The sequence below is a fragment of the Schistocerca americana genome, chromosome X, assembly GCF_021461395.2.
Source record: "Schistocerca americana isolate TAMUIC-IGC-003095 chromosome X, iqSchAmer2.1, whole genome shotgun sequence".
NCBI lineage: Eukaryota > Metazoa > Arthropoda > Insecta > Orthoptera > Acrididae > Schistocerca > Schistocerca americana.
This window is the reverse complement of record NC_060130.1, coordinates 815,964,004-815,976,989: the sequence shown is the minus strand read 5'-3', so window position 1 is coordinate 815,976,989 and position 12,986 is coordinate 815,964,004. Positions and strand designations below refer to the sequence as shown.

Below are 12,986 nucleotides of genomic sequence, written 5' to 3'. Positions count from 1 at the left end.
TCATTTAGTTTTGTACACCGTTTGTAATTTTATATCTGCAGTTGTTTTACTTTAGACATTATTACATTGTCATCTTGTGACACCACACATAGACTACCAAATTTCCAAATTTCTTCATAACATGTTTTAATTCAGTGTACTTTAGTCACCCATAGACTCTGCACACGACACAAGTAAATGACTGGTTGCTCTTCAACTATTCTGGTATCCTAAGCACTGTTTTGTTTTATCAGATGTACTGTAAAATATTAATTAGATATGGTTATGCTTAGCATACCTTCCATTTATTTTTAACAGATCTGAAAATGTTTAGTACTTGAACGATTTAAAAAATTTGGGGCATTAGACTGCAGCAAACAGAGATTTCAATCTTTTTCTAAGCACGGAATCTTTTAAAAACACTGTCTTTAACCTCACTTTGGTATAACTACAATTATGTTTACTACAATACACGTGCATCTTATCCTTATTTTTTGACAGACAACTGTGAAATCAGTGCCTACATTGTTAGCTGTGTGATATGCATGTACATTTTTGCAGATTCTGAATATCTTCCTGTTTGCTTCGAAGTAAATCTGTATAAAGGGCAGGCAAACTTTGTACACAGTTTCTGAATGAGACTGTACGAGCAATCATTTTTGTTCACTTTAAGCAGTCCATTTACTGTTACTTGTTAGGCACGGTTCTCACTGAGGCAATACGATACGCATTGTGACTAGTGATACAATGCAGAAGCAACCAGCATTGGTGGAGTGCATACAAAAGTAACTGAAATGACTGAACTGGTTCACAATGGGATGACAGCGATACGACATGGACACACATCCGTATCATATCGCCCGGCAAAACAGGGAATGCCAGTTGCTCTGTGCAACTGTATTGTACGATACAAATTTAGGGTCATCAAATGTGCCTAGAGAAATTGTTTTATGCAAATGAAGCAAGCTACATCCGTCTCTCTTCTCAGTCTCTCAGCAAATCTTAAAAACCATGGTTTTTTGACTTTCATGTTTTCTCCATTCTGCCGGCTCTCTCATTCAATCTAAGGAAACTACTTGGTAAAAAACTTATTTTTTCACATCTTATAGTGCCACACCACATCTTTTTGCTATTGCCCAAAGTTATTGTGATACTTCACAAATATGTAACCTACAGTGCATATTTTGAAAGGTTTGCAGTGAAGACAGAGGTTGTCTGCGTCAAGGTCGGCAGCTAAGTGCCACACGCAAGACTACTGCCGCTTGCTATGCGGAGTGTGAAGCTGCCTCGTGTTTCTCATTTTCGTATGCAGCCGCTATAAGCTGAAGCTGTAAATGAAAAACTTACTGAAATATTGAAATAAAAAGACACAAACAGTCACCAGTTGAGCTAAATTCCGATTCTTCCGGTTCTTAAAACACGTTGTCTACCGCTCTCAGAATTCACCACCCACTGCTACACTATCAATGGTGACTGATCTCACTTCAAATCCAGTGTTTCTTCTGAATACTCTTCAAGCTTAATCGTGTACTACTTTGTCAAATTGAGCAGTTGTAGATATACTATCCTGGCTATATTAATTTGTTACTATTATTTATAAATCTATCACATCAAATAAAGTGCCATACTAGGTGGTCTTAACAAAAACAAACTTTTCATGGTGGCATGTTACACATCATTCAACACGATCACCAACTTACCTTATTGTAATGAGTAGCTTCTCAGTAGGAGTAGCTGACATTAGTTGCGCCAAAAAGTGGAAACTGCCTGGACTCATTTTGGAGAATTCGTGTTCATGCTGAGAAGCCTCATGAGAGACCACAGCCAAACTATGTTTGATACTTATAGCATTGTACTGGTGCATCCAGCACATCCTTTCTTTTTCAGTTTTATGAGCATTAAAAAATGATAAGTCATAATAATGTCCTCTTCAGAAGAGCTCATGATTGCAACTGAAACTGAAACGTGATTCGTGCAGTCTTGTCACTTGTCATATCGCGAGTCCCATCACGTATCTTATCATATCACATATTGTATCGTCCCAGTGGGAACACAAATATCTCAACGGTAAGCATCGTGTTGTGTGACCTTTATCGCAATGTGTCGTATTGCATGTTGTATCGCCTCAGTGAGAGCCGCACCTTTAAATTGGATAGAAACTGAAATCACAGTGGCACAGCATTTCCACATTTCTTGTCTAAACAATGTGTCTTACAATTACTGCTAGCCTACTGGCATTCTACTCTGGCAACCAGACTTCAAAAACCTTGCATACGAAATCACAGTTCATGTCAAGTAGTTGGTTGGCCAATTTTAATAGCTATTCTTATCTTCTTCTCATTAGTAAAGTTTCTGTTTAGTAGCCATACATAGTTTGAAACTAATGGAGACGCCAATGTCATTTAGTGGTTCTGTCACACTGATCTGTTGTGCTGTCCAAGTCATACATAATGGCTGTATGCTGTGTTAGATGTCTCTTTAGGGGTACTCATCTTGCCAACAAATACATAAAAAAGCCATTATTATGCAAAGCACTACAAATAGTAAATAATGGTGGTAAAATTTAGATTTCTTTTAATATAAATTGCAATAGTTAACACATTTTTATCCTTTCTTTGATTCTAGCTTTATCCTACTGTATACTCAAAGTGAAGTATTGTTATATTATTATTATTATTATTAATGATGTGCATACGGAACTAGTGCTACATGAAATAGATTATAAAAAAGCAAAGTTTTCAGGGCCAAGGCATGGATAATGATCTGCACATGGCTGTGGACGTTTATAAGGGACTACTTCTGATGTAGATAGCTAATGTGATCCCAGTCACCAAGAAGCTGAAGGCATGTGATAATCACATGCACATTAAGGAGTTTTGTCCTACGTGTATATACATTTTATCCTTTTTCCTTCCTTGATTTTCTGTGCCTGTTCCCTAAGAGTTGTCACTGACACAGCAACAGCACTTTACACAGCCCTAGTGCAGGTAATCTACATTAATATTTCAAAATAAAGTATGTCTTCAGCAACTATCTTCTGTAGTGTCACCCTAAGTCTTAGGCCTAGCAGGGTCTTATGTCTGTTAGTTGTCACTATTTTCAACTGTGAATACATTTTATGTATTTCACAATGGTTGTAGTCACCACAGTACCAGTTCCTTCAGACAGGCATGCATGTCTGAAGGAACATTGCATTGTATACCTGAACAACACAGGCACTACAATATTGTGCTATCTTCACTCTAACATGGGTCTTTCCTAAAGTAGTTTAAAAACCATGATCAGTTGTATCAATAAATGTTGTCAGTGCAACAGCTACATTAATTTTCCATAAAATTCCCAGCTCATGACAATTTCCAACACTGTATTTGTGAAGCAAGCAACCGATTGTCACAGAAATATATCACTCAGTGTGAAGCTGTAGCTTCATTGAAAAGGCTGTGGAAATTAGGCTGCGTGCTGACACACTCAGTAATGTGTAGCCTGTATCTCAATTAAAGATGCCATGCAAATTAGAAACCTTGTTAATGGGAGGCTGCATAAGAATATGCCCCATACTATACATCATGACGACGACAAAGATGTTGCAGATGACATATGATTGTTGGTGCCAATGTTATCACAGTGGGCACTACTATACCACTTGCACCTGTGTGTCTCCATTATTTCTTTGATAACTTTTATCGTCACAAAAATAAGGATCGGCATTGTTGACAGTTTTGACTTTTATGGAGAATTTGTGTGAAATGCATGACAACATTTATTTACAACAACTGAACATTCAGTCTACTTACGACAGACTGTTCTCATCTGTAGACATTTCCTTACCAAGCCCAAATATTATGTCAATGAATTACACAACATTACAAAGTATTTATTATAAGACATAAAAATAAAGATTATTATGAAATGACCCCCATTTTATTGTTTAGTAATACTGTCATATTCTGTTAGACAAAATATAAATGATGACAACACAAATCACATATGGAGAAATGGCAATCCATTCAATGCCAGGGCTACACCAGCGATAGTAACTAACAGCCAAAACCACTATTTGAAAAATTTAAGTGAAAACTGTCACTTGTAAACAGGTAAATCAGAAGTTTTGTTGCTTTTGCTTGAACACATCAGTCAGCATTACTGAATGAGTAACTGTGACATTTGAAATAAAATCAGAAAATGTAATACAAAACTTCCAGACAACATTTCCAAAAGCAAACTCCCAAAGAACATTTCTGATATATGAAAGTGAGTTAAAGACAGCAACAACATAGAAAGACTAACAGATTTTCAAATTTTCCTCTGAGAACAAGTAGAATATCATGAAAATGATCACATGAGAAAATTGAACATTCAGAAAACTCTCTAATCCTCTTATCACAATGGGCCCAGGATACTAAAGGTACCTCATTATAAGACCTACACAATCAATTTCCTTGATATTCTAACTGACATACATTAAACTTTTTTTTCCATTTCACGGCTGGTAAAGGCTACATCTCTGGTCTGAGAGATTATAACGTCTAGTCTAGATGAGAGGGGATATGAATCAGTAGTAGTAGTAGTAGTAGTTGTTAGAATTACACTACAGATTTAAAATCTGAAACAGACTAGTGGGCAAACTGAAATTAAATTAAAAGTATTGGAAGAAGAATTCTACATTTTGAGTTTCCATCAAATTTCACAAGTCAATTTAGGCAATTTTGTGTTTCTGGGGATTTTGACAAATAATAGTACACAAACGACAAAGTACTTAGATGTACAATTAGTACTCTTTGATTGTCTTCACTGCCAAGGCAATGAAACACTTATCCTTTCTCTCCAAATGGTGTGATTTGCTTTTGTTATTACTATTCAAAGTTTCATTATTTGATGGTAGCTTGGCAACTGAGACGAAACTGCAATGTACACTGCAGCTTCAAACATCACACATACAGAGTGAGCATAAAGTCTTTTCCTGATTACTAAAATTTATTCGTAAGTAACTATGTTAGACACAGGTATGTGATTAGTCGCAAATGGTAGTTTTCAAAGTTATTTTTTATGGATATGCTTCCACATGTGCTCTGTTTGTTACCCACAGATCATCTAGGCAATAATAATAAATTTATCTCCATATTGTTGCAACATCTATTCCATCACTGCCTATACAAGATTCCCATATTTATGGTGGAATGAATATTTTCACACAACCCCACAAAAAGAATGTCAAGAAATGTTACAGCTGGTGAATTTGCTAGCCACGAAGTTAAACAGTCTCTACTGATAACTGTCAGGAAAGGTTTCATCCGAGAATTGGTGAATGAATAACCCTCAGTGTGGTAGGGCACCATCTAGTTAAAACACAACCCATAGTTGAAATTCACAAAGCTGAGGTGCAACGTTAAGTTCTCACACACCCAGGTAAAACAGTTTCTGAGAGTTCAGCAACCATTCGCAACAAATCACATAGCTGTATCTAGCATAGCTCATTAGAAGTAATTTTTTGTAATCGGGGAAAAGACTTTATGCACAGCATGTAGATAATTTTCCTTGTATTTTTTTAACATTAATACATTTTGTACTACTTAAAACTCCTATTTAGAGATATTTAATATTGTTAAAAATGTGACGACGACATTCTCAAAACCATAAACATTTCAATACCATCACAAAACAAAAAGTACAAGTACTAACCATTATAACTATACGGCACTACACAGAAGTATCGCCTGAGTTTCAAAAGATGTACAGAAAATTGGCATGTATCAGCGTACAGAGCATCTTTCCAAATTTCAATTAATGATAAATGCCATGGCGTAGGTGCGAAGTGCATCACTAACGGGCAGGTGTGTTAGAATACAGCGTATAATGGAATGATGTGTATGGTTAGTGTCCTCATGCTGTGTGAGTAAATTGTGGAGGTTCAGTGATGATTTCATTCCAAATATCAGATAAAAGTTCTACCAGACAAAACAATCTCTGGGTGGTACAACACATTCAATGAAACTGGCTGCTTATGTAATGTGAAGAAAACAGGCCAGCATGGACAGCCAGCAAAGAAGATGGGAGTGTATGCAGGAATCATTCATCAGGAGCCCAAAGAAACTGATGGCAGGCTTGAGTAAGGAACTACCCCCCAATTAACTGCCTGGCACATTCAACAGAAGTGTGTGTGTGTGTGTGTGTGTGTGTGTGTGTGTGTGTGTGAAACCATATTGGCTGCAGTTGTTACATGTGTTAACTACTCAAGACAATGAGGTTCTTTCTTTTGCAATAACTTGCAGCAGCTACTGTACAAAGTTTGTTGTGCACAGTAGTCAGTTTCCGGCAAAGATGCACCATTTTGAGTATTTAGACAGATGAAGTGTCATAATGTGCATGTTTGGAACACAGAAGATCAACACAAGATTGTGGAACACATTCACGAGTTAACTAAAGTTAACATCTATTGTCACATTTCCTCTTGAAAATATAATGGACAATTTTTCTTTGCAGAGAAAACTGACTGATTTTGTGTACCTGCAGATGCTGCAGCAATGGCTTATACCACAATTACAACAAGACAGTGGATACTTTATACATATATTCTGTACGTCTCTTAGATTTCACGTATTTGTCGTCTGAAATCCTGCAGGTACTTATAAATAACCCTGCATTTTCCACTTTTGTGTACTACCTCTTGTTAAGAAAATAATTTTACTGTCTTGAACTGTTTATGAAATGCTAGGATTATCAACGAAAGTTACTGGATCTTGTATCACCAGTTAAATTTCAGAGTCCATACAAGAAACTTGCGCCAGGAAATAATTGGTTATGCAACATTGTACATTAAGAAAACAGAATAGCACATACAACTCCAATACTTTCATCGTCCTTTCCACACAACAATAATAAACTGTCCTTTTTGGCACAAGGATGGCTACCACCGATACATACAAAATTTTTCAATCACTCCTGTATGCTTCATCACATACTACATGCGAAGTACTGAAAGCACTAAAATAAACTCTGGCAGATTGTTTTCCTGCTGCATACATACTTTGTTCACAGCACAAAGAAATATAGAATAGGAATTAATATTCAGCATACTACGTAAAAAATATTCAATGACAAGTTATAATAATTCATTCTTCACACGTCAAGTAGTGTAACACAGACTGTAGTTGAAATTTAACATGAAGTAATAGTATTACAGCAGCAGCGAAAACAACAAAAGTTTGCAATGCATGAACATCATTATTTTGTGTAATTCAAAGTAAATTTTTAATGACCGTGATTATTTACAGATGTGAAGTGAACAATAAAGTAGATATCATGATTTCACCAGTTATCCAGATAAATTAAATATAAAAGCAACTACACACCAAATAAGCATTTGCTTTATTACATAACACTTTTCTAGAGTACAGCACTTCTACGCAATAAAAATGGAAAGAGCATATATAAAAACAGATATCACTATAGAAATTCTGCATATCATCTTAAATCATGCATTTCACTACCAAAACAAGCATATACAAACTGTTAATACTCATGCATGCACCTGTGCAAGTCTACACCGCCATCACCAACACCACAAGCACAAAGATATCAGAAGTTTTGTAATAAGATGTTCACAAACAACAAAGGGTGGAGATGATAACAGATATTATCTTGCCACCACAGAAAATTCACATTAATATTAAGTGGCATGAATATGTTTGAAATGGATTGGCTATTTATCATTTAATTGAGTACAGAAATGTAAATCACTGATAAATACATAATAAATTAATGTGAATGAAGTTTAAAACCACGTGCATCTTGTATCATTTATTTAATAATTAAACAAAGGGAGTGGGGCAGAAATATATTGCTATAACTCAAAACAGGATACCCTCAGCAAAATCAAAAAGGGGGAAAAATACAATTTAAGCAGTTTGAAACTGAATGAATACACGAGTATTCTGCATATTGTACATATTATTTCATTACTGTCACTAAAGTAGCTGTAATAGTAGAGGAAGTACAAATATGAAGAGGAGGAGGAGGAGGAGGTGGAGGTGGAGCAACAGCAACAGCAACAGCCACCTATAGTCGTCGTCGTCAACAACAACAACAACAACAACAACAACAACAACAACAGAAGATTTAAAGGTACTAAATTACTACCACAGGCTCCAGCCTGCACTTAAATCTTAACAAGCATCTGAAGACCAAATGTTTCTTCAATACATCTTAGCTCTGTCTCTGTGTTATAAAAAATATAATGGTTGACTACATAGAGCCTGAGGATACAATGAAATGTAAAGGGAAATACTACCCAAATGAAGGCAATTATTACAAACACCCATTCAAGATGCTACACAGACCTCTAAGATTTCTACTGCTATGAATACACAAATTTGATGAGTAAGATTATATACCTGTACTTGGATTGGTGACGTTCCTTTTTCAGAAACTGCTGACGATTTTGTTCCGTGCAGTACTGGCACAACAGATTGCTGAAGCTGCTGCTGTTGCTGCTGCTGTTGTAAATGAGGTTGCTGATTGGCAGGGTGATTATGAGGGAGGTTTGGATGGTGGTGATGGTGATGGTGGTGGTGGTGATAATGATGGTGGTGGTGATGGTTGTGATGGTGATGATGGCTGTGACGAGGCAGCTGGGGTTGTAACGTGCCGGATGAATTTGACTGCTGCAAATGCAACTTTGACTCTGCATCTGTTACTTTGCCACTAGTAATGTGAGAACTGATTTGTGCTGATACATCTACCAGCAACAGATGCTGCTGCTGTTGCTGCTGTTTTTGAGGATGTTGTTGCTGTTGCTGCTGTTTCTGTTGATGATGCTGCTGTTGCTGCTGCTGCTGGTGTTGTTGTTGTTGTTGTTGTTGTTGTTGCTGCTGCTGCTGTTGTTGTTGTTTCTGAGGATGGTAGTAATTAAGCTGCTGTGGTTGCTGTGTTGCTGTGTGGCGCACTGTCTCCAGCGCTGTATTTGCAGAATTGTGTGATTGATTAAAGCCATTAACGGTACTGTTAACACCACGATTAACACATCTGCACTGTCTGTCTGTCATAACAATACTGTCACATGAACATATGGAAACTAGGGCAGGAGAACTGATATTAACACTTATCATGGCAGAGCCACCAGTGGTACTTGCACTGGTGGCAGTAAATTTCATAGTAGCATTAGCAACAGTGGTGGCTGATGAGATGGTGTTTGGAGGGATGTTAATGGCAGCAGCTGTAGCAGTGGGTATGGTTGAGGTACTTGTAGTACTAGTGTTGGTGTTGGGGGTGCAAGTAGAAGCAGAAAGAGAAGCAGGATTATTATTAATATTATTATTGTTAGTAGTAGTAGTAGTAGTAGTAGTAGTAGCAGTTGTTGTAGTAGTAGTAGTACTTGTTGTTGTTGTTGTAGCAGCAGCAGCAACAGCAGGAGCAGCAGGAGTAGTAGTAGTAGTAGTAGTAGTAGTAGCAGCAGCAGTAGCAGTAGCAGTAGCAGTAGCAGTAGTAGTGGTTGTGGTGGTAGTAGTAGTAGTAGGAGCAGCGGCAGCAACAGCAGTAGTAGTAGTAGTAGTAGTAGTAGGAGCAGCAGCAGTATCAGCAACAGCGGCAGTAACAGCAACATTACTTCTAGCAGTGGTGACTGTCGCTGCTGTGGTGATGGTGGTGGTGGTTGTTGTTGTATTAGTGGTGGTGGTGGTGGTGGTGGTGGTGGTGGTAGCGGCAATAGTGGTAACTGTTGCAGCGGGAATAAGGTCACCTGCGGTGGTACCTTTAGCCATGACAATGGTAGTGGAAATAGAGGCAGGTGTACCAGTAGCAGTGTTTACAGTATTTGATACAGCTAGATTATTAGTAGTAACTGCTAGAGAGCTGGGAGAGGAGTCTGGAGTAGGTGGAGGTGTAGTAGTAATTGTTGTAAGAGCAGCAGCGGCGGCAGCGGCGGCGGCAGCAGCAGCAGCGGCGGCAGCAGCAGCAGCAGCAACAGCAACAGCAGATGCAGAAGTGGTAACTGTGGTTGTTACAGCATTATTAACAAATACTTTATCATCATTTATGTTTGAATTGAAATTAGTTAATTTATTGGCAATCACATGAGGGCTTGTGACCACACTGTTGCCAGCACTATTGGTGGTATCTACAATAGTGGTCACTGGAGTCACAGTGGGTAAATTGCTAGTTGCTGTAGCCGAGGCAGTTGTATTAATGTTTATGGTAGAGCAGGTGACTGTAGAAGCGAGGGTAGTTGAGGTTACGGTGTTCGCAGATGTTGAAACAACTGTGTTAGTATTACCAACAGCAGCAGCAGCAAAACCAGCAGCAGCAGCATAAGCATTAGCGGTGAATGTAAAATCAGTGGTAAAACAGTTACTAACACCAAGATTGGGAGAGGCAGCAAGTGAGTTAAGAACAGTTACACCGCTCGGATTTTTTGGAGGAGTCGACGGGGTGAGAGGTATAATCTGATTTCCAATCTGATGGTGATACCTTACAGCTGGTAACTGTGTGCTTTGTGGGGTTACCTGTAGGGAAATAATTGAAATGAATATGCATATTATGCCTCTTTCCTGTAAAAGGTAAACAGCCACAATAACAACAACAACCACAAATAAAAACCTGTAAGTACTTGTGAAACATAAAACATACTGATTACAAATATGCTGACATGTCACAACCAGACAGCCCAGTAATGGAAATGAATGCTTACTCCAAGATTAAGGACACATTTATTTTAAACATTTTACAGGAAATTACAGAAAAAAAGTAGTCTAACAAAATTGTATGAAATCCTTGGACTGTCTTTCTAAGCTTCCTCTTTCAAAACTGACTGTAAACATTATTTATCCACTCCCAGTATTCATTTAATGACTTCAAAATAATAATAATAATGACGATGATGATGATAATAATAATATAATAAGTCTTGCTTTTCCTAAGTAACAACAATACTTTATGGTGGTGAAGCTATCACAACCGTAACAAAGTACAGCATCATGAAATAAGACAAAATGCTATATTAGCTGAAGTTCTTAACTTCTACTTATAATGACACAGACAATTAACACACAATTTTTTTTACCAGATTAAGCTGACTAATCATCACTGTATTACAATGTTAATGGCATTCTGGTCCGAGCTGCCGGAGATGGTGGTTATATGTGCACGAGGTGTGTTTGCTTGTGTGAATAAATGCCTGTGTGTTTATTTTTCTGAAGAAGGCTTTGGCCAAAAGCTGAATATGTAACAGTCTTTTCATTGCGCCTGTCTCCTACTTAACGTGTCATCTTTAAGTAAGTAGCAAGCTACACTACTGGCCACTAAAATTGCTACACCACGAAGATGACGTGCTACAGATGTGAAATTTAACCAACAGGAAGAAGATGCTGTGATATGGAAATGATTAGCTTTTCAGAGCATTCAAACAAGGTTGGCGCCGGTGGCAACACCTACAACGTGCTGACATGAGCAAAGTTTCCAATTGATTTCTCATACACAAACAGCAGTTGACCACCGTTGCCTGGTGAAACGTCGTTGTGATGCCTTGTGTCAGGAGGAGAAATGCATACCATCACGTTTCCGACTTTGATAAAGGTCGGATTGAAGTCTATCGCAATTGTGGTTTATTGTATCACGACATTGCTGATCGAATTGGTCGAGATCCAATGACTGTTAGCAGAATATGGAATCGGTGGGTTCAGGAGGGTAATCCGGAATGCCGTGCTACATCCCAACGGCCTCGTATCACTAGCAGTCGAGATTACAGGCATCTTATCCGCATGACTGTAACGGATCGTGCAGCCACGACTCGATCCCTGAGTCAACAGATGGGAACGTTTGCAAGACAACAACCATCTGCACGAACAGTTCAATGACGTTTGCAGCAGCATGGACTATCAGCTCGGAGACCATGGCTGCGGTTACCCTTCATGCTGCATTATAGACACGAGGGCCTGCGATGGTGTACTCAACGACGAACCTGGGTTCACGAATGGCTTTGTCATTTTTTGGATGAATCCAGGTTCTGTTCACAGCATCATGATGGTCGCATCCATGTTTAGAGACATCGCGGTGAACACACATTGGAAGGGTGTATTCGTCATCACCATACTGGCATATCACGCGGCGTGATAGTATGGGGTGCCATTGGTTACACGTCTCGGTCACCTGTTGTTCGCATTGACGGCACTTTGAACAGTGGACGTTACATTTCAGATGTGTTACGACCCATGGCTCTACCCTTCATTCGATCCCTGCAAAATCCTACATTTCAGCAGGATAATGCACGACCGCATGTTGCAGGTCCTGTACGGGCCTTACTGGATACAGAAAATGTTCGACTGCTGCCCTGGCCAGCACATTCTCCAGAGCTCTCACCAATCGAAAACGTCTAGTCAATGGTGGCCGAGCAACTGGATCATCACAATATTCCAGTCACTACTCTTGATGAACTGTGGTATCGTATTGAAGCTGCACGGGCAGCTGTACCTGTACACACCATCCAAGCTCTGTTTGACTCAATGCCCAAGCATATCAAGGCCGTTATTACGGCTAGAGGTGGTTGTTTTGGGTACTGATTTCTCAGGATCTATGCACCCAAATTGTGTGAGAATGTAATCACATGTCAGTTCTAATATAATATATTTGTCCAATGAATATTCGTTTATCATCTGTATTTCTTCTTGGTGTAGCACTTTTAATGGCCAGTAGTGTATATTTTACCTTATATTGTTGAGATTCCAAGCTGGCATTTCTAAAATTTAAGTAACTAACAAAGTATTTTCTATCTACAAATACAAAAACTTCCGTTTGGCATAATTTGCTTTTCTAAGCACCAGACTAAGGTTATGCCATAAATTAAAGACGCCATTTTTGTTTATATATGTTACTGTTTTCAAACTGTGACATATTATTAACACGATTAATTGCTTAAAAAATTATGGATTGACTACAGACAACCATGTAGTGACGACAGTGAGTAGTGGACAGCCGCACAAAAAAGAGCTTTAAAATAACAGCTCAGCTTACGAACTCAT

At 38.4% G+C, this 12,986-nt stretch overlaps 1 protein-coding gene across 1 annotated transcript in view; it reads right to left on the bottom strand.

The window, feature by feature from the left end:
* Positions 1–12,986, bottom strand: part of LOC124556335 (mucin-5AC-like) — a 341,354-nt gene that overhangs the window by 53,422 nt on the left and 274,946 nt on the right. Inside the window, exons 13-14 of the mRNA XM_047130305.1 lie at positions 9,978–10,475; positions 8,370–8,492 (exon numbers count right to left, since the gene is read on the bottom strand). Of these exons, the coding sequence (XP_046986261.1) occupies positions 8,370–8,492; positions 9,978–10,475 (621 nt within the window). The remainder of the gene's footprint in view (positions 1–8,369; positions 8,493–9,977; positions 10,476–12,986) is intronic.